Source organism: Amyelois transitella, chromosome Z (assembly GCF_032362555.1).
Source record: "Amyelois transitella isolate CPQ chromosome Z, ilAmyTran1.1, whole genome shotgun sequence".
In the NCBI taxonomy this organism is placed as follows: Eukaryota; Metazoa; Arthropoda; class Insecta; order Lepidoptera; family Pyralidae; genus Amyelois; species Amyelois transitella.
The window spans coordinates 11,894,193-11,914,157 of NC_083535.1; the positions used below are offsets into that span (position 1 = coordinate 11,894,193).

Here is a 19,965-nt window from a genome sequence, read left to right on the forward strand (position 1 = left end):
CCAAATTAATGTAAGCCTGTGTCGTACTATTGAATTTAGTTACATAAAGAATATTGTTGTCGTATGATGTTACAACAGCAAAAATTAATCGCGCTAAAGAAAACAACCATTTTATTACCAAAAACATGTAATTTTATTAATAAAATATACTATAAATAAATAATTCTTGCACTATCATCTAATTAACAATAAAACTATAATTAAATAAAAATTACAGATTCTTCAATCCTCGTCGTCTTCATCCTCTTTTTCTTTTTCTTCTTCCGCGACCACCGGCTGAAAAAAGGAGTTAGTATGTAGCCATAGACATAGAACATAGATTTCCGTTCCCTTAAGCCCACAGAATACAGACAATACTTTCTATATCTACATATTTTGTGGTTAGAAGACCATACAAGTTTATCGCTGATGAAAGCGTAATAGGCTTTTGTTTATTGGTTCTATACCTAAGAACAAAATCCAGAGAGGAGTCCAGGTTATGCCTTTAACCATGATCTGTGATACCGAATTAAGTAACTCAGTTTTTTAACACGTAGCAATTTCCCGATTACCATATCGAGACTAGTAGTAAGTACATATAAGTAATTAGCTTTCGCCCGCGAATACGCTCGCGTGAAAAGTATTCTATTTTCTTCTCCGTTCTCCACACTTTATGAAGCTAAGACGGGAAATACGGGCAAACAAACAGGCAGACACATTTTTATATTTATAATATTATTTTATACCTCTGGTTCAGGCTCCGCGACAACCACCTCCTGTGAAAGTAAAACATATATTTTGAAAACGCAAATGATTTTTCTATAGATACAGTATTAAATATATATTTTTTAAAGATAACTTTTTACTTTCAACTTCATATTATACCTATGTACTAACCAGCATAAGACTAGCGCCCACGCGCGTTAAAATTATATCTAATCTTGTTCTGATGTATGAGCTTTATGACTGCAATGTTTTATCCAAATCCGTTCAAAAGTTTTTGCATGGAAAAGTAACACAGCACATATATATTCGCTATTTTATACTATTAACTTTTATCCGCAGCTTCGACCGTGTGAATTTAGCGCCACCCATAAAAATCGACGAATTTGGCGCCATCGTTAAAAGAATACAGGTTTTTCACAAATCCAATGGAAACTTTAGTTTTTACCGGGATGAAATGACCTTCTCCAGTTCAGTAGATAACTCGTGAATAAAAAACAAACACACAAACTTTCTTTCGCATTTATAATATTAGTTAGGATTGGTATCCTATTAAATTAAGATTTTCTTAAGTAAGTAGATGAAATTAATACACTTACTATGTTATAATTAATTTCATACATACAAACATACCTACTTTTAATCACGTCTATATCCCCTGCGGGGTAGACAGAGCCAACAGTCTTGAAGACTAGTAGGCCACGTTCAGCTCAGTAAGACAGGTTGCTAGCCCATTGCCTAAAAGAACAATCCCTAGTTCATAAGCCTAATTAATTATATCTTTAAGATAATATGCCAAAATTTAACCAACTTCAACTTCTTCCTCCTGCAACGTCTCCTCTTCCTCGTAGTCGTCACCATAGCCGACGGGGAAGAGGGATAGGCAGTCCTTCTCGCCCGAGTCCAGGTCGCTGCTTATGTAGCACGGATTCAAACCCGCTAATTGCAGCAAAGCGAGACTCCGCCGCCGAGACACCATCAGGGCAAGTCGGTCCTTACTGCCAATTTAAACAAATGTACATACATACATACATATGGTCACGTCTATATCCCTTGCGGGGTAGACAGAGAAAACAGTCTCGAAAAGGCTGAAAAGGCCACGTTCAGCTATTTGGCTTAATGATAGAATTTAGATTCAAATAGTGACAGGTTGCTAACCCATCGCCTAAAAAAGAATCCCAAGTTTGTAAGCCTATCCCTTAGTCGCCTTTTACGACATCCATGGGAAAGAGATGGAGTGGTCCTATTCTTTTTTGTATTGGTGCCGGAAACCACACGACACTGTAATGTGCATTGTAAATTACATTAAAAAAAATTAATATAACTTTTGTGAAAAAAGCACCGCCTCCAATCGATATCCTTTTTTTTTTGAAGTCTTTTAAATTTCTAGTCTTTAGTTCCAATTGCATCTTCACCACTCTGGAGAGGAGCCCGGGATATGCCTTTGACCATGGATCCTGGATTGGGTGAGACAAGATTTTACATGAAGCGACTCCCATCTGATCTCCGCAACCTTTGCAGGTAAACCTAACCCGTATATAATCGACTAACATCCAGTCGTTTAACATCCAGTTGCCTGAATGTGCAGGTTTCCTCACGATGTTTTCCCTCACCGTAAGAGCTTCGGCATCATAAACTAATGTACATTACTTGTTCGTGCCGAGGTGGGATCCTAACCTGTGCATTTCTACGCATCACGTATATTTATTAACCTTACCTATTCGACCACCGATGCTCCATATAAAATAAAAGATTACAAGAAACAATATACATGCATTCTGCTTTTGTGTTTAGTGAACTAATCTGATCCTGAAAATTCACCTACCTGGTAAATTTCAGCAACCTACAAAACTTTCGACAGCTACATGTAAACTTGACAAACTATCTAATTAATTTGTTTTATTTTCTCGACCTCCGAGTCGGTTTCTTGTCGAATTCCCGTCCTGAAGCCTTCAGGAAGAGGGAGATTCGATGTCCCCTTCAATATATATACATATATATATATATTTAGTAGATTACTGTCTCCGCGGTCTTTCCATCTTGTTGTACTGCTTTATCGTGTACGCTATATGCTCGGCGCTGTGAAGGTCCTCCCCGACGAAAATGCCAGTCTGGAAAGGCGAAAAAAAGAAATTCTAATTTATCTATGTTTTTGTCTATGACTTCGACGGTTTCTGGTAGTCATAGGAATTTGGTAGCCATATATGAATAAATAAAAAAAAATTACTTCATGTTCGTAGTGACACGATGAAATATGTATAGGTACTTATTTTTCATAATAGGAATTTTTCAATAAAATACTTATTTGGCACATACAATCACTAGAAAAATACATAGATACATTTTGGCCACATAATTATTAGATTTATTAAGAAACGAAAGTAAGTAAAATTTAATATATACAAAATATTACCGCCAAAATTTCGTCTGGGTACTGAGCTATGACCTCTTGCACTTCCTGCCTCTTGTCTATGGGGAACATCACTAGCACGTGCGGGGGAAGGTATTCAGACTCTATGGTTGCTAGCTCCTGCACTATCTGGTAATTATGAAAACTTTATGTACCTACGATCTGGAGAGCTGGTAATTAAATGTACCTATGTTAAAAAAATAAAAATAAATTTAGACCCCCGCCCCTCTAATGGCAATACAAGGGGTCAGGGGTCAGTGAACATATGTGAACTGTTACGGGAAGTTTAATGAAAGACTATAAAAAAAAAAACTATTTAACACTCGCGTTTCTTGGACACTGGATAAAACAAAGAATATAGAAATTTAGAAACAGAACATGGTGCCATGTGGTGGCTCCATATCTTTCCCATGGATGTCGTAAAAGCCGACTAAGGGATAGGCTACTATATACTTGTCATTCCTCTTTTAGGTGATGGGCTAGCAACCCGTCACTATTTGAATCTCAATTCCATCATTAAGCCAAACCGTTGAACGTGGCCCTTTCAGTCTTTTGATGACTGTTGGCTCCGTCTACCCCGGAAGGGATATAGACGTGACCATATGTATGTATTACTGAAATGTCGGTCCTATTCTCCTATTCTTTTTTGTATTGGTGCCGGGAACCACACGGCCTTTTCAGTAATGTAACAACATAATCGCGGGCAACACAGCTAGTCGCCAATTCATATAAAATGATTTTTAGCCCGTCACAAAACTACCTACATACCTTTGGGAAGAAGAACGCCAAGGCATTCGCTTTGGCCAGCTCGTTCGGTGGTGAATAAAGTCCGGGCACAAAAAGACCTCCCGGCGGTATGTACTCCTCGTCTTCGATCTCCACGTCCGAGTGGAACTCCTCCTCTTGTTCCACCTTCTCCTCCTCCTCTTCCACCGCCTGTTTCACATACATATATGTACATACATACATACATAAAATCACGCCTCTTTCCCGGAGGGGTAGGCAGAGACTACCTCTTTCCACTTGCCACGATCTCTGCATATTTCCTTCGCTTCATCCACATTCATAACTCTCTTCATGCAAGCTCCGCGGTTTCGGGTACTTTTGACCTGACCCTTTACCAGGACGTCCTTAATTTGATTAAGATTCGTTCGTCTAGGTCTTCCCACGTATTATATATTTATATTAACACGTCTACATGCCTTGCGTGCCGTGTGGTTCCAGGCACCAATACAAAAAAGAATGGGACCACTCCATCTCTTTCCGAAGGATGCAGCGGTAGTACGCTTGTCTGTGACACCGGAGGTCCCGGGTTCGAATCCCGGCCAGGGCGTGATAAGAAAAGAACTTTTTCTGATTTGCCTGGGTGTTGACACTGGGTCTTGGATGTTTATTAGCCGTATTTGGATCCAATATATATTTATAAGATGTCATTGTCAGTTACTCAAAATGGAGAAATAAACCATCCACGCGAAGACCGACATCCGCGCGGACGGAGTCGCGGGCGGAAACTAGTTATAAAATAAAGTATCGTTGAGTTAGTATCTCGTAACACAAGTCTCAAACTTACTTCGAGGCTAACTGAATCAGTGAAATAAATAAGTCCAAAAAAAAAATTGACTTGATTTCACTCATTTTGCTGAGAGGATAAGAAAGATTATTACAGGTGTACCATATGAAGATATAATAATAATACCAACCACAGTACTCTCCTTTTCTCCTTCCCCCTCTTCTTTCTCTTCTCCCTCTACACCTTCTTCTCCAACATCTTCTGGCTCCGGCTCAGCTGGTAACTGCAACATTATAATTATACATGATGAATTTTTATTGGTTGAAAAAATTCTCAACATGCATTCAACAAGCATTCTGTTTCATCGTTTAAACATGTTAAATGTTTACCATACATACATATAATCACGTCTATATCACTTGCGGGGTAGACAGAGCCAACAGTCTCGAAAATACTGATAGGCCATATTGAACTATTCGGCTCAATGATTGTATTGAAATTCAAATAGTGATAGGTTGCTAGCCCATCGCCTAAAAGAAGAATACGAAGTTGTCATTCTCTCCTCTTCTTGTCTCTGCTTCTCTTGCCTTAGCCGTTCTAACCTCGCCTCGTTTGCCAGCCTCGTATCTTCGCCTTCCCTTTCCACTTTCTAGAAAGATCTATGCACCACTTACCCCGGCCTGAATCCTAGCCATTCTCTCCTCTTCTTGTCTCTGCTTCTCTTGCCTTAGCCGTTCTTCCTCCGCCTCTCTTGCCAGCCTCGCTTGTTCTGCGGCCAGACGTTCGCGTTCTTCTCTCTCTTCGCGCTAGAAAAAGACTTATTAAATTACTACTTCTGGCGAGTACGCGATCTTAGTCCAAAGATCAAAAATTAAAAAAAAAAACAACAGAAATGGCCACTTGAACAAATTAATATCTTTATGTGTGTGCCGTGCCGGTTCCCGGCACCAATACAAAAAAATAATAGGACCACTCCATCTCTTTCCCATGGATGTCGTAAAAGGCGACAAAGGGATATGCTTACAAACTTGGGATTCTTCTTTTAGGCGATGGGCTAGCAACCTGTCACTATTTGAATCTCAATTCCATCATTAAGGCAAATAGCTGAACGTGGCCACTTAGTCTTCTCAAGACTATTGCCTCTGTCTAGCCCGCAAGGGATATAGACGTGACCATATGTATGTATGAACATACATACATAAAAAATACATAAAATCACGCCTCTTTCCCGGAGGGGTAGGCAGAGACTACCTATGTATGAACATCTCTATAATAAACTCACGAGTTTCTGCATCCTGACATTGTACCGATCCCGCCGCACCTCCCTGGCGGTCTTGCTGATGGTGGCGTACCTCTCGTAAGCTGGTATCGGGGGCACTTGCTTCTCAGGAGGCACGTCCTCTTTAGGCACCGGGATCTCTTCGTAGAGGGCGTGGCGCATTAGCTCTGCAGGTGCATGTGAGAGTAGATATAAATCTTATATATTTAAACGAGCAATTCTTGTATATGTATATATAACTAGCGACCCGCCCCGGCTTCGCACGGGTGCAAAATTCGGAAAAAATTATACATAAAAACCTTCCTCTTGAATCACTCTACCTGTTACAAAAAACCGCATCAAAAAGATTTAAGCATATAGACAAACAGACTAAAATAGCGACTTTGTTTTATACTATGTAGTGATCAGGATCTCGGAAACGGCTCCAATGATTTTCATGAAAGTAACAGATTAGGGGCTTTTCGGCTCAAGGAATCGATTTATCATAGGTCCTAGGTTCGAGAAAAGCTCGGTTCCCAAGATATATAAACATTTTAAACACCGCGTTTTAAGAAACTATATCAGCGCCATCTCTGGTAGACCGAGCAAAGCTCGGTCAACCGGGTACTACTTCTTTATAAGAAGTTAAGTGACAGAACAATGATTGAAGTAATTCAGATTAAAATAGATGGACATAAAATAAACAGCAAATTTACATGTGTTTTAATTAGGTTAACAGTACAGACACAACATTATATCACATCAACCATACTTTTTCAGCATTTACAGTTTCGTCCGCGCGAATATACCGCCGACTACAAAAGAATACCTACAGGTTTTTCGCAAATTCCATGGGAACTGTAGTTTTTACCAGGATGAACCTATGCCCTTCTCCAGACTTTAAATTATATATATGCAATTTCAAACAGATTGGTTCAGTAGATAACGCGTGAAGAGACAACAAACAAACGTGGAGCAAACAGAGCCTATACCTACAAGAATCAAAGACCACCATTATTGGAAGGAAGATTGAGATTCAGAAATAGTAACAGTACAACTTTAACAATGGTGTTGTTATCGATATTCTTTTATAATTACTCTTCAAATATCTTCTTCTCTTCTAATCTTTTAATCTTATTATTACTGACTGCCAGCGACTTCATCCGCGCGGAATAGTTATTTTGGGCATCATTGAAGCTCTCAAGGATGAATAATTTTCCCCATTTTTTTTTGTCCACATTTTCCATTATTTCTTCGCTCCTAATAGTTGCAGCGTGATGTTATAAAGCTTAAAACCTTCCTCTATAAATGGTCTATTCAACACAAAAAAAAATTCAATTCGAACCAGCAGTTCCTGAGATTAGCGCGTTCAAACAAACAAACTCTACAGCTTTATAATGTTAGTATAGATAATGCTGACAAAAAGAAAAGAAAAGTGATTTTATGTATGTATGTATAATGCTGACTGCTTACTAATAAAATTCCTGTTATCAGTGTCGAACATCTTGAATAGCACCACCAGCACTTCCCCCTTCAGTAGAGCATAAACACACGCCTCATTCGGCTCCACATCGCTCATGTACAGCACCTCCTTGACATCCTCTTGTTTCAGCTGGAACGTATCCTTGGCAGCCACCTGGATATCTGACATTAATACAAATATCATTCAACTAGGTGTCCGTCCCGGCAAACGTTGTTTTGCTATTTAAATAAAGTAATTTCTAGTTAAAAAAAATGTTAAGGGTGGACATTTGGACAACCCTTATCACGAAGGGGTATAAAAAATAGATGATGGCCGATAACTCTGAGGGACTTACTCAATATGCTCACAAAATTTCATGAGAATCGGTCAAGCCGTTTCGGTGGAGTACGGGAACGAACATTATGACATGAGAATTTTATAAGATGTAGCTTTTTCCAACTAGCGATTGTCCCTATTAAATACCCAGAAGAGAAGCCCGAGGTGCACCTTTTGATCAGGACTGGGTAAGGCAGGTTCATATACGAAGCGAACTCCTACCTGATTCCCGAAACCTATGCAGGACAACCTAACACATAATGGATCATGATAACACAACTTTTTAAAATTTCTAGACTTTAGTCCCAGTTGCATCCTCGCAAGTCTGGAGAGGAGCCCGGGATATGCTTTTGACCATGGATCCTGGATTGGGTGAGTCAAGATTTTCCACGAAGCGACTCCCATCTAATCTCCGCAACCTTTGCAGGTAAACCTAACTCGTAATGGATCGATCATGGTTAAACATCCAGTTCCCATAATGCGCAGGTTTCCTCACAGTGTTTCCTCTCATCGTAAGAGAATCGGTTAGCACACAAACTAATGTACGTGACCTAGAAACGAGCATGGCCGAGCCGGTTATTGAGTACGTAACCCATAATGGATCATGATAACACAACCAGGAGGCTTAGACAATGTAGTATCGCTTCTTAACGAAACGATGTCGAAGTTCTTTTTCGTCTTAGAGATAACGATAAACATTTCCTAGCCAATGTAACGCAATTGTCGCGATCGTTGTGTCGAACGGATCGTTCGATAAACAAACGAATATTGGCTATGGTAACGAAAATTTAGCTGTCAGTGTTAAATTGGAACAAACAAAGCGGGATTATTCTAAAGTTTAAGTGAGTGTTTACTGTGAGTGTGGTGAGTCGTTTTTAATTTATATTATTAATTCTTGACGCTTTTTAATAATCTTATAGCAAAACTTTGATAGTGTTAACTTATTAGAGTGTTTTTACATAGTTTTTACGTAGATTTCTTCAAAATTAAATAGAATCATTGTGATTGTAACTGTTCAAAATAAATATAGTTATTTTTTTTATTTTTAGTGTTAAAGAATGGATTCTAGGGTAAGGGCAAGTCCCGAACAACTCTCAACTCTACTGGAGTATATGGAAAGGTAGGTAAATCCAAGTTATTTTCCATTTCTTTTAAATTCAATCGTACAAAACTTTGGTACCACTTCAATCGCTAATGTAAACAATGACGCGATAATAACAATGAAGCATTTGTGTATTGAACCGTTGCTTATGTTACAGTCATGGGGACCTGGCTAGGCCTGTTGCAGGGGCACAAGGTCGAGTACGGTCAGACCAATTATGGTCTGATCTTACTAATATACTCGTATTAAATTCCGTTGGTGGTGGTGTCAACAAAACAACAGACAAGTGGAAAAAAGTAAGTAATGACTAGCAATTCTATTCCAATAGCCGTATTTGAAGAGTCTGTGATTATAAGTTCTTTTTATGGAAATTACTCAGATATTTAGTTATATTTAATAATCTTTTCTACATATTACATGCCAAGCAATTTGGATGTGGATCTGGTATAGATAAAGTCACAAGTTACAATCTGCTTTGATGTGCAAATCAAGCACCTAGAATATCATATATTATTATCACATATGTGCAAGAAGAGGTAACAGGGATGTTAGGAATTTTTCGGTCCAGTGGAGTTTTTCAACTTATGTGGTTGTATGCATACTTATGACTGATAATTCCAAAAAGGTATGGGCCGATTTAAAATCCAAGACTAAGAAAAAAGGTCTGACCTTGCGGCAACATGCCAGAGGGACTGGAGGTGGACCGGCTAGCCAGAAATCCTTGTCGCATTTGGAGGAAAGGGTTCTGGCTATTATTGGCCGAACAGCAGTGGAAGGACAAGACTCTATACAAGAGCTTGGATTTAGTGTATGTATTAACCTTATTTTCCAGTACCTCATGTAACAAAATTATTAGCTAAAAGTCAATACTAACTAGGTAAATCTTGTTGAATAAATATTGTACTTGAATATTAGAAATTAAAAATTTTAGCCATTACACATATATAATTAGATAAAACAGTATACTATTTAATTAAGTATCTACATATTCAATAAATATCACCATAATAACTTTTTCAGAGACCTCAATCTTCTGCACCTGCACCCTCTCAATCATCTGCAGTTGTTGCCCAAGAAGATGATCCAGTATATGTGGACTATGGTGGTGGTGTGGTTAAATATTAAAATAAGTAGATAAGTATATTGATAAGTTAAAAGACTGGATACTTATTAAAATTGTTATATTATTATTATTATTTTCTTTTTCATTTGATACTAACTTAAAAAAATATACTTAAGCTTAAATAAAATGAAACTATAAATTAGTAATTATCTAGTCAGTAGAATGCTGCATTCTACTGACTAGATAATTTCACATAGCCCTTCCTCGAATTAACTCGTTTTGATTAGTGTTGGTTGTAGAGGTGTTATGCTGTATACTTTGATCTTCACTACCATCAAGAGCCTCAGCTGGCATATCTGTTGGAGCAGGTAGTTTAGCATGTATTGCAATATTATGCAATACACAACATGCGTTACAAATTCTGCTAGCCACGTAAGGCTGATAGTGAAGAACACGGTGTCAAAGCATACACCTCCAACGAGCCTTCAGTAATCCAAAACATCGTTCTATGCGAGATCTGGCTTGCACATGACGTCTGGTATATATTTCTTCTTGGGACCCTTGTTCAGCATCTAGTATAAGCGTCATCAACCAAGGTCGCTGTGGATATCCAGAATCCCCTGAAATTACATACTCAATAAATATTTTATTCAAAATAAATTGAAGAACTATAATGTATACTTGGGTGGCAAACAATGAATACTAATTTAATTTAGTTGATTTCCAATAGTTTATAGAAGTAGATGTATTATTTAAATGAAATACTTTACATATGTTTATTCCATATAAGTTTTTTATCTATTATGGTTTACAATGAAATATAAGAAAAAATGTCTTACATACCTAATAACCAAACATGTTCACCACTTTCATGAAGCCCTCGCATGAAAGTCTCTACATGACTAGCGGACCATATGTGGGAGTCATGTGTAGCACCACCAATTTTGAATTGACATTAATTATTTTTAAATCGAAATCGCATATCTGGGGAAAAAATATACAAAACAATTTGTTTTGGGGATATAACAATTGATAAAAAGTTATATAATACTCAATCTGTGTGACTTGTCCTTATATATTTATTTACATGTGATATCTTTGACAGGTATATTCAGGCCATTTGAATTGAATTAACACTTTATTGCACAACATATAAAGAGTAGTATATTTAGGTGTTTTGATAATAAAATTAAGTCTAGTTTCTTACCACTTGAACATTTAATGAATGATATCCTTTTCTATTAAAAAATGAATATTCATCCTCCTCTGGTCTTACTATAGCTATATGGGTACAATCAATGCACCCAATAATTCCAGGCAAATTATGTCTTATATGGAATCTGTAAATGTTAACAATTTTATAACAAATACTGGCTGTAGGCCTAGGTGACAAATATTAAGAAAGGTTTTATATCTTTATAATTACACTTACTTCTCTTTGATTAAAGATCTCTCATGTGGTGTTTGTGGAAACACTATCCACCTGCTGACCATCCAATTGTGATTTAAAGAATTCACAACCTCCCTGACACAGCGACTTGTAGTCCGCTGTGTCAAATATTGTCCCACACCTACAATTGTCTGGTATGACCCTGTGGCTAAAAAGCTTAGAGTACACAGCACCTGAAAAACACAGTAATGTCTCTGCATACTCGTGTGGTTTTCTTTATAGGATTAGACTATAGAAATTTCTATAAGTATTCTAAGTTTAGAGATAAGTATACTTATTTCCCTATGAGGTTAATCCTTATGAAAGTTCTTACCTTCACTTCCAGGGAAATTTCATTGGATCCTTTCAATCCAGTATATCTTTTTAGTTCGTCGCATAATCGTCGAAAAGTTTTTTTATCAAGCCTGAAATGTTGTATAAACAACAATTTCGGCATATCTTCAATCGTTTCCATATGTCTTCTTGATGAAAATCAACTTTGACGCCTCACCCAGGTATTCTCATTATGTGCAGCCCACAATAAACGTAAAGAATGCATTTTTATATAAATAAAACTGTATTAACGCAACGTAGCTCTTGTACACAAATCACAGCTGACTGTAATTTTCGGCCATTTTGTAGCGATATCGACAGCCCCCAAGCTTTCGTTATTATGGCGAACACATGTCGAATCGAACGATCGCTCCCGAAGAGAAAGCGAACGTCAAAAGTGCCGCTTGGCTACGCATTTGTATTGAAATAGGCGAATAAACAATTCGCTAATTGACGATTTCGTTTCGTTTTCGACATGAATGTAAACATTGTCTACCAATTTTGTTATCGATCTCGATCGATCACGTGATTTAGCGAAGGCTTATGTCATCCCATACATTTTTTTATTGCCGAACTTCGTCATCGTTTTCAAAATGTTACTTTGTCTAAGCCCCCAGTTGTCCTAATACGCAGGTTTCCTCACAGTGTTTTCTCTCATCGTACGAGTTAGCACACAAACTAATGTACGTGACTTAGAAACGAGCATGGTCGAGCCGGTTTTTTAATCATCTTCTATCTTGATGGCATCTTTGCTTTTATTGAAATAAACGCCTTCTATTCTCTAACCTTAAAAGTCCATAAGTAATCTGACACGTAAAGATTTATAACATCACTATCTTCCCGGCGTTTATCCGAATTCATTATTGCTGAGGTCTGTTAACAGTTTTATAGTCGCGCTATATCCCTATTCACACCCCAGGCATTTCTGCAGTATGATGACAACTGACACTATCTAATAACTATCTTTTTATTATGACGCGAAACGGAACATCGCTAGTTTATCGCGCGATATAAACAGCATCGCGCGTGTCATACTACGGTGGCAGGAGGTACTGATGCCAGAATGTATTGAAAGACTCATAATATACTAATTGTTGGGAGTGAAAGTTGGGTATGGCAAAAGAAGCACGAAAGCAGAATAAATGCAGTGGAAATGAGAGCGTTAAGGAGTATGTTGGGTGTGAAATTGAGTGACAGGATAAGGAACAGCGTGATAAGGGAATGTTGTGATGTGAAAGAAGATGTAGTTACAGGAATAGAAAAGGGTATGTTAAGATGGCTTGGTCACGTGGAGAGGATGAATGAAAGCAGGTTGACTAAGCAGAAATAGATGGAGAGTGTGGAGGGAAAGGTCAGAGTGGGAAGACCTAGACGAACGTATCTTCATCAAATTAAGGACGTCCTGGCAAAGGGTCAGGTCAAGACTACCCGAAACCGTCGAGCTTGCATGAAGAGAGTTATGAATGTGGATGAAGCGAAGGAAGTATGCAGAGATCGTGGCAAGTGGAAAGATGTGGTCTACTTACCCCTCCAGGAAAGAGGCGTGATTTTATGTATGTATTTGATTTTATGTTCTATATAAACGTAATGGTTTACAAAACTTACTAACAATATCCCATTTCTCATACAAATCATAATGTGCCTGATGACAATGAGGCCAGAAAAGTATATAGTTCAGCCTTTGGACGCTCCTCGATAGTCTTTCGCAGACCCTCTTCTTCCGAGAAGCCAATGTGAGGGTCCGAAGCCTTTCAGACGCTTGCTGTATTTCCTTCTCTATGAGTAGGTCTTCTTCAAGTTTCACCTGATAAATTCGCGAACCAAGGTCAGCTTTAAGTCCACGCAAGATATGATAGACCTTCCATTTTATACCTATGTGGCGCAGCGGTAATACGCTTGTCTGTGACACCGGAGGTCCCGGGTTCGAATCCCGGTCGGGGCATGACATATATATATATATTTATGGGCATGTATATATTTATTTATTTATACCTGGCTTGGTTAGAAGCTACTCAACTAGTGTTCTTTCACAACCTTGAAGGTCATCAGACTTGCAGGTAAAGTAATCTCTCTCATATTTGGACAGAACCTGGCTTTCTTTTATTAATAGAACGAAAGCCTTAATATAGTTCCTTTAAAGTACTTAACGTAAGAACCCTTTTTTGGATTGAATACCATGTTACTAGCATCACAGATTAGTTAAGATGATTTGTGCCATAATAAACTTAAACAAAAACTTCCGTGTGGTTCCCAGCACCAATACAAAAAAAGAATAGGACCACTCCATTTCTTTCCCATGGATGTCGTAAAAGGCGACTAAGGGATAGGCTCACAAACTTGGGATTCTTTTTTAAGGCGATGGGTTAGCAACCACCTGTCACTATTTGAGTCTCAATTCTATCGTTAAGCTAAATAGCTGAACGTGGCCATTCAGTCTTTTCAAGACTGTTGGCTCTGTCTACCCCGCAAGTGATATAGACGTGACCATATGTATGTATGTAAAACGTAAAAAAGAATAACATACAGCCTCCTCGGGTAGCATTTCTTGTATATCCCGTTTAGGTCTCTCCACGCCCGTTTCGGTCTCCTTCTTCACGTATCCCAGCTCTTCTTCTATGATACGACACAGTTCTATACCGTTAGCTCCAAACATAGCTCTAGTTAGCTTTCCTTTCTAAAAAAAAGAGTACTAAATTTAAAATAAGTATACTTATCCTACTAATATTATAAATGCGAAAGTTTGTGAGTATGTACCTATGTCAGGATGTCAGTCAGTATGGATGTTTGTTACTCTTCCACGCAAAGACTACTGAACCGATTACGATGAAATTTGGTATGTGGGTAGCTGAAGATCCAGAATAACACATAGGCTTTTTTATCCCAGAGTTCCCGCGGGATTGATAGGGTTTCCATGCGGACGAAGTCGCGGGCGGCCTCTAGTAATAAAAAAACAAAGATTTGTAACTTTCGTAAAGATTAGAACCACCCCATCTCATTTCCATGGATGTCGTAACAGTCGACTAAGGGATAGGCTAACAAACTTGGCATTCGTCTTACCTATAGGTGATGGGCTAGCGACCTGTCACTATTTGAATCTCAATTCCATCATAAAGCCTTACAGCTGAACGTGGCCTGTCAGTCTTTCAAGACTGCTGGCCTTGTCTACACCGCAAGGTTTATAGACGTGATTATATGAATGATGACAAAATATGGGATGCTCAAGCGGGATTTCGAAAGGGAATGGGATGTACTGATCAGGTCTTTTCCTTGCGGTGCATAGCCGAAAAGTTTTTGGCCAAGAGTCAAAAAGTCTATTGCACATTCGTAGATCTGGAAAAGGCCTATGACAGAGTTGAGAGGAATGAATTGTGGTCAGCACTTTCTATGCATGGGGTGAGCAGTCTCTTAATACGAGCACTGAAATCCTTATATGAGGATTCGAGTGCTTGTGTCAGGATAAACGGAGCGCACACTGAGTGGTTTAAGATTGAGAAAGGCGTTAGGCAAGGATGTGTTGCGTCACCGTGGCTGTTCAACCTATTTATGGATAGCTGTTTGACAGATTTGAAAGAGTCTGAAAGTGGATTAAGGATGAATGAGTTACTCGTCAAATGTCTGCTCTATGCCGACGATCAGGTTATACTGGCGTCATCAGCGGAGGAGTTACAGGAGATGGTAAACTGTATGCATGAAGCTTTAAAAGAGAAAGGAATGAAAGTGAACGTAAGTAAAACTAAAACACTGGTTTTTGAAATGGAGAAAGAAATGACAGCATGTAATATTTTGATTGGAGGAGAAAAAGTGGAGCAAGTGAAAGAGTTTGTATATCTAGGATCAAAGTTTACATCAGATGGCAAGTATGATAGTGATATTGAAAGGAGAGTGAACGCGGGGAACATGGTGAATGGAGCTTTGCATGCCTTTATGAGCAGTCAGAAACTATCCAAAAAGGCTCGACTGGCTGTGCACAGGGGCGTGTTGGTCCCGACATTAATGTATGGGAGTGAAAGTTGGGTATGGCAAAAGAAGCATGAAAGCAGAATAAATGCAGTGGAAATGAGAGCGTTAAGGAGTATGATGGGTGTGAAATTGAGTGACAGGATAAGGAACAGCGTGATAAGGGAATGTTGTGATGTGAAAGAAGATGTAGTTACAGGAATAGAAAAGGGTATGTTAAGATGGTTCGGTCATGTGGAGAGGATGAATGAAAGCAGGTTGACTAAGCAGATATAGGTACAAGGAGAGTGTGGAGGGAAAGGTCGGAGTGGGAAGACCTAGACGAACGTATCTTGATCAAATTAAGGACGTCCTGGTAAAGGGTCAGGTCAAAAGTACCCGAAACCGCCGAGCTTGTATGAAGAGAGTTATGAATGTGGACGAAGCGAAAGAAGTATGCAGAGATCGTGGCAAGTGGAAAGAGGTAGTCTCTGCCTACCCCTCCGGGAAAGAGGCGTGATTTTATGTATTATGTTATGTATGTATTATATGAATTAATTAATATAGTTAAAAATACAGTGGGCTTCATACAAAAGTATATTCACGTCGTATTATTATAGTCTGTGCTCTAGAGCTATGGGGTCCAATGTCTTCAAAGCGAAGATGAAAAAAGTGTATGTAAATATAAAGAATTTGAACTATTTGTAACTATTTGAATCTCAATTCTATCACTAAGCCAAAAAGCTGAACGTGGCCATTCAGTCTTTTCAAGACTGTTGGCTCTGTCTACCTCGCAACGGATATAGACGTGACCATATGTATGTATGTATGTAAATGTAAAGAACTTACAAAAATAAAGAGGAATACTGGTTCACTTCTACCCTTGAACCTCGACAACACGTCGATATTGTCGGACGCGGCCTAAAACCACATACAAGTAACATTCACTATTTACATAAAGAACGTTTTTTAACAACCTTAAAAAAAAATAAGATGTTTTCAGTTTCACCTGTAGGTACCTATGTCTGTCCGCGACTATCTCGCGTTTCGCTGAACCGATATTGATGCGGTTTTCAGTAAAATGTTTGTTAAACTTAGGACAAGGTTTTAGAAATATAACCGACTTCAATAAACGAGGATATCGATTGGAGGCGGTACTCTTTACAAAAGTTATTTTTTACCCAAATTTATTAGAAATTCGACTCATGTTACAGCGTTATAGTTCCATGTCATTCAACTAATTATATATAATTACTAGCTATGCCCGCGACTTCGTCCGCGTGGAATAGTTATTTTGAGCATCATTTAAGCCCTCAAGGATGAATAATTCTCCCCGTTTTTTTTTCACATATTCCATTATTTCTTCGCTCCTTATAGTTGCAGTGTGATGTTATATAGCCTAAAGCCTTCCTTTTTAAAAATAATTTTTCGATTCGAACCAGCAGGTCCTGAGATTAGCGCGTTCAAACAAACTCTTCAGCTTTATAATATTAGTATCTAGATAGATAATTATAATTACCTCTCACCTTAGCCATAGCTATCGCGTCCATTCCTATCTCCATTTTGCCCTTCCTTATTGCATTTCCAGTAGCCAAGCAGTGCCCGCAAAAGTCGGAGTAAACTTCCATGCCTACAGAACATTAATAGGTATTAGGTATCATAGGCTTACAAACTTGGGATTCTTCTTTAGGCGACGGGCTAGCAACCAGTCACTACCTATTTGAATCTCAATTCTAAAAGCCAAATAGCTGAACGTAGCCATTCGGTCTTTTTAAGACTGTTGGCTCTGTCTACCCCGCAAGGGATATAGATGTGACCATATGTATGTATTAGGTATCATAATATACTAACTGTTGCATGCGATTTCGTCCGCTATAAAACGACAAATTATTAACCCCCTTAACGGGGTGGAAGGGAAAATTTTTGTTTACTAAATTAAATTGGGCCTTTTTTTAATATCTTAAAAGCCGCATACAAATCGGAGCAATAGTTTTCGCGTGATTCTAGTATAAATACATAAGCAGACAGATAATATTAAAATCACATTTATAGATGTAAAAATCACATAATAGATGCCCCACATCGATTTTTTGGCTAGTTTCAATTTTATTACATGTATGAGAACTTAAAGATATAAGAACTAACAGATAAGCTGGTTGAAGTGTGCATGTATATAGTTTTCAAAATCTTCATTGGTTTCCAAAGTGTCTTGGATGGAAACCTGCCCTTTACGTGCCATTCTGCTAAGATAGAAAAACAAGTACTAAGAAAAACAGTATTCTTGGACTCCAAAGTCCTTAGAAATATGGGCAACTTCTACTAAAAAAGCCAGTTAAAGATATCGAATTCCAAAAGGTTTTAAATTAATGAAATGAGCCACAATTTTACTTATCAGAACCAAACCAAAGGTCAGCATGGGCCAATGACACTGGTTTTTCTTTTTATTTTAGTGCGAGTGACAGAAGAATGTGTTGAACACAGAGGTTTGATTCTAAATTTATTCAGCAATGAGCAAACCATGATCATAGCTTAAAGCTGTTTGTTAGTCTTTCACATAAAATCTACTGAACTGATTTTGATGAAATTTGGTACTTGAGTAGAATATAACCTAGAATAACATATTTTTATCTGGAAATTCCCATACAGACATACATAAAATCATGCCTCTTTCCCGGAGGGGTAGGCAGAGATTACCTCTTTCCACTTGCCACGATCTCTGCAAACTTCCTGCGCTTCATCTACATTCATAACTCTCTCCAAATTCCCATGGAAGCTAGTATTAAATATTTCTTGGTAAGAGATACATATAATTTTTTTAGCATGTAGTGTCATACTGCTAGGAAAAGGCCTCTTATAATACCAGTTACCTATTGCATCTCAGAATCTTAATACTAAAAATAAAAATGTATTTCTAGCCAAATATATATTTCTAAATTTTAATTTTTGGTTAGTACCATTGATACATACTTTCTAAGTTAGTAATAATAGTATAAATAGTGAGTAATAATAAACTGTCTAGGCTTAACTATTGTGGCAAATGAAAAGATGTAGTCTGCCCACTTCTCTCGTAAAGAGGTGTGATTTAATGTATTAGTTTAAAGTCATACTTCTCATAATTTCTCTATACAATTAGCTAATGTTAACAAATCAGGGTACACATGCTCCGGAGCCGGAGAATCCTCAGTCATAGCGAGCGGAGCATCACCACTAGGTACAACAAGTGCCCGCCACCCGGCACTTATTGCAGCCTCATAGTCCTTCTTCACATCATCACCAATATGAAGGCATTCAGATGGCTCACTTAGTCCACATTTCTTCATTGCAAGGCTAAATATCTCCTTATCCGGCTTACTACACCCAACCTCATACGAAGTTATGATAAATTTGAATTGTTTTATTATACCTACACTTCTTAGAATGTCGTGTAAGCGAGGATCAAAATTAGATACAACGCCAGTGTTAATACCCTTTTTCTCAAGGATATTCAGCAACTGACGCCCTCCTTGGGCAACACACCAAAGTTTGGATGTCTTATATTCTTCAATCAAGATTTTAGAAATTACAGTTTCTTTGCCTTGTGGAATTTGTCCTTCAAAAGTCCTCTCTACCACTTTCCGCCACCACTGGTCCCAAGGTATCGAACTTTTGCCGAAATTAGGATACTTTTCCCACATGCATCTGTATGAATCTATAAATTTTTCTTTGACTTCCCTCTCTGTACCGGTGAACCCGTAATCTTTGGCTACAAGAGCGTAATAATGCCAAGGCGGCATACGAAATTTTATTAAGGTGTTTGTAGCATCGAAAGTTACCAGTTTGATTCCACTGATGATATTCATATTTGTATTATTAATTTAACTTTACGCAAGAATGCAATCTAAAAACTATCAAAGGAACATGACTAACCAAAAAGAAGATATAAAGTAAAAAAAATGTTAATAAATAGAATTCAAATTTTTATGTACAATTGTTGATTTACTGAACTAACAAACACACAAAGCAATGACAGCGAGTGACAACGAACTGACACTGTCAAACATGGCAACGACATTCTAAGATGATCCCAAGCAAGCATAGCAATTTAAAAATAAGAATAAGTAGAAATGTTATAGTTAAGACTCACAAGTTTCGCAACTTCTATTTAGCATTAAGTTACATTTAAAAAAGTGACAAGATTCCTTGTAATGAATTGGTAATTCACGCGCTTCTTTGCATTAATTTAAATGTGTAGGGCGGAGTGTTCTATTTATCCGTAAAATTTAAAGAATAAATAAGTAGGTACATTTATACATAATTAATATTTTTATTTTCCTTCGAGTCTTGATTTGGATAATTTAACTTCACTCGTTTTCTGATAAGTTTTATCTAAAATGTTTGAATATGAAGGGCATGTGGTTCAATCAGGTATTACGGCGCTATGTTTG

At 37.9% G+C, this 19,965-nt stretch overlaps 3 protein-coding genes and 1 pseudogene across 8 annotated transcripts; 1 reads left to right on the forward strand and 3 right to left on the reverse strand.

Moving 5' to 3' along the window:
* Positions 1–153: 153 nt before the first annotated feature.
* On the reverse strand, positions 154–19,081 carry LOC106134038 (eukaryotic translation initiation factor 3 subunit A). Of its 6 annotated transcripts, none has more exons than XM_060953873.1 (15): positions 18,949–19,081; positions 17,068–17,171; positions 16,391–16,462; positions 14,130–14,279; positions 13,211–13,409; positions 7,354–7,524; positions 5,905–6,068; positions 5,297–5,428; positions 4,813–4,905; positions 3,881–4,048; positions 3,116–3,241; positions 2,722–2,813; positions 1,514–1,700; positions 726–755; positions 154–276 (listed from the first exon to the last, which is right to left on the reverse strand). In XM_060953873.1, exons 2-15 carry the CDS (start codon positions 17,167–17,169, stop codon positions 223–225), a joined length of 1,740 nt encoding a protein of 579 aa, XP_060809856.1. In that variant the 5' UTR covers positions 17,170–17,171; positions 18,949–19,081; the 3' UTR covers positions 154–222. The 6 variants fall into 6 exon arrangements, 5 of the variants coding, with proteins under 5 accessions (XP_060809856.1, XP_060809859.1, XP_060809857.1 ...); XM_060953876.1 differs by having other exon boundaries at positions 14,130–14,294; XM_060953874.1 differs by having other exon boundaries at positions 17,061–17,171.
* Positions 8,303–9,937, forward strand: LOC132903997 (uncharacterized). The gene is made up of 5 exons (XM_060953877.1): positions 8,303–8,542; positions 8,728–8,798; positions 8,938–9,076; positions 9,406–9,588; positions 9,801–9,937. Exons 2-5 carry the CDS (start codon positions 8,737–8,739, stop codon positions 9,903–9,905), a joined length of 489 nt encoding a protein of 162 aa, XP_060809860.1. The 5' UTR covers positions 8,303–8,542; positions 8,728–8,736; the 3' UTR covers positions 9,906–9,937.
* Positions 10,077–11,846, reverse strand: LOC132903996 (putative nuclease HARBI1; annotated as a pseudogene).
* Positions 18,532–19,529, reverse strand: LOC106134037 (rhythmically expressed gene 2 protein-like). Its single transcript, XM_013333985.2, has one exon. It carries the CDS (start codon positions 19,378–19,380, stop codon positions 18,652–18,654), a length of 729 nt encoding a protein of 242 aa, XP_013189439.1. The 5' UTR covers positions 19,381–19,529; the 3' UTR covers positions 18,532–18,651.
* Between the last annotated feature and the right edge of the window lie 436 nt (positions 19,530–19,965).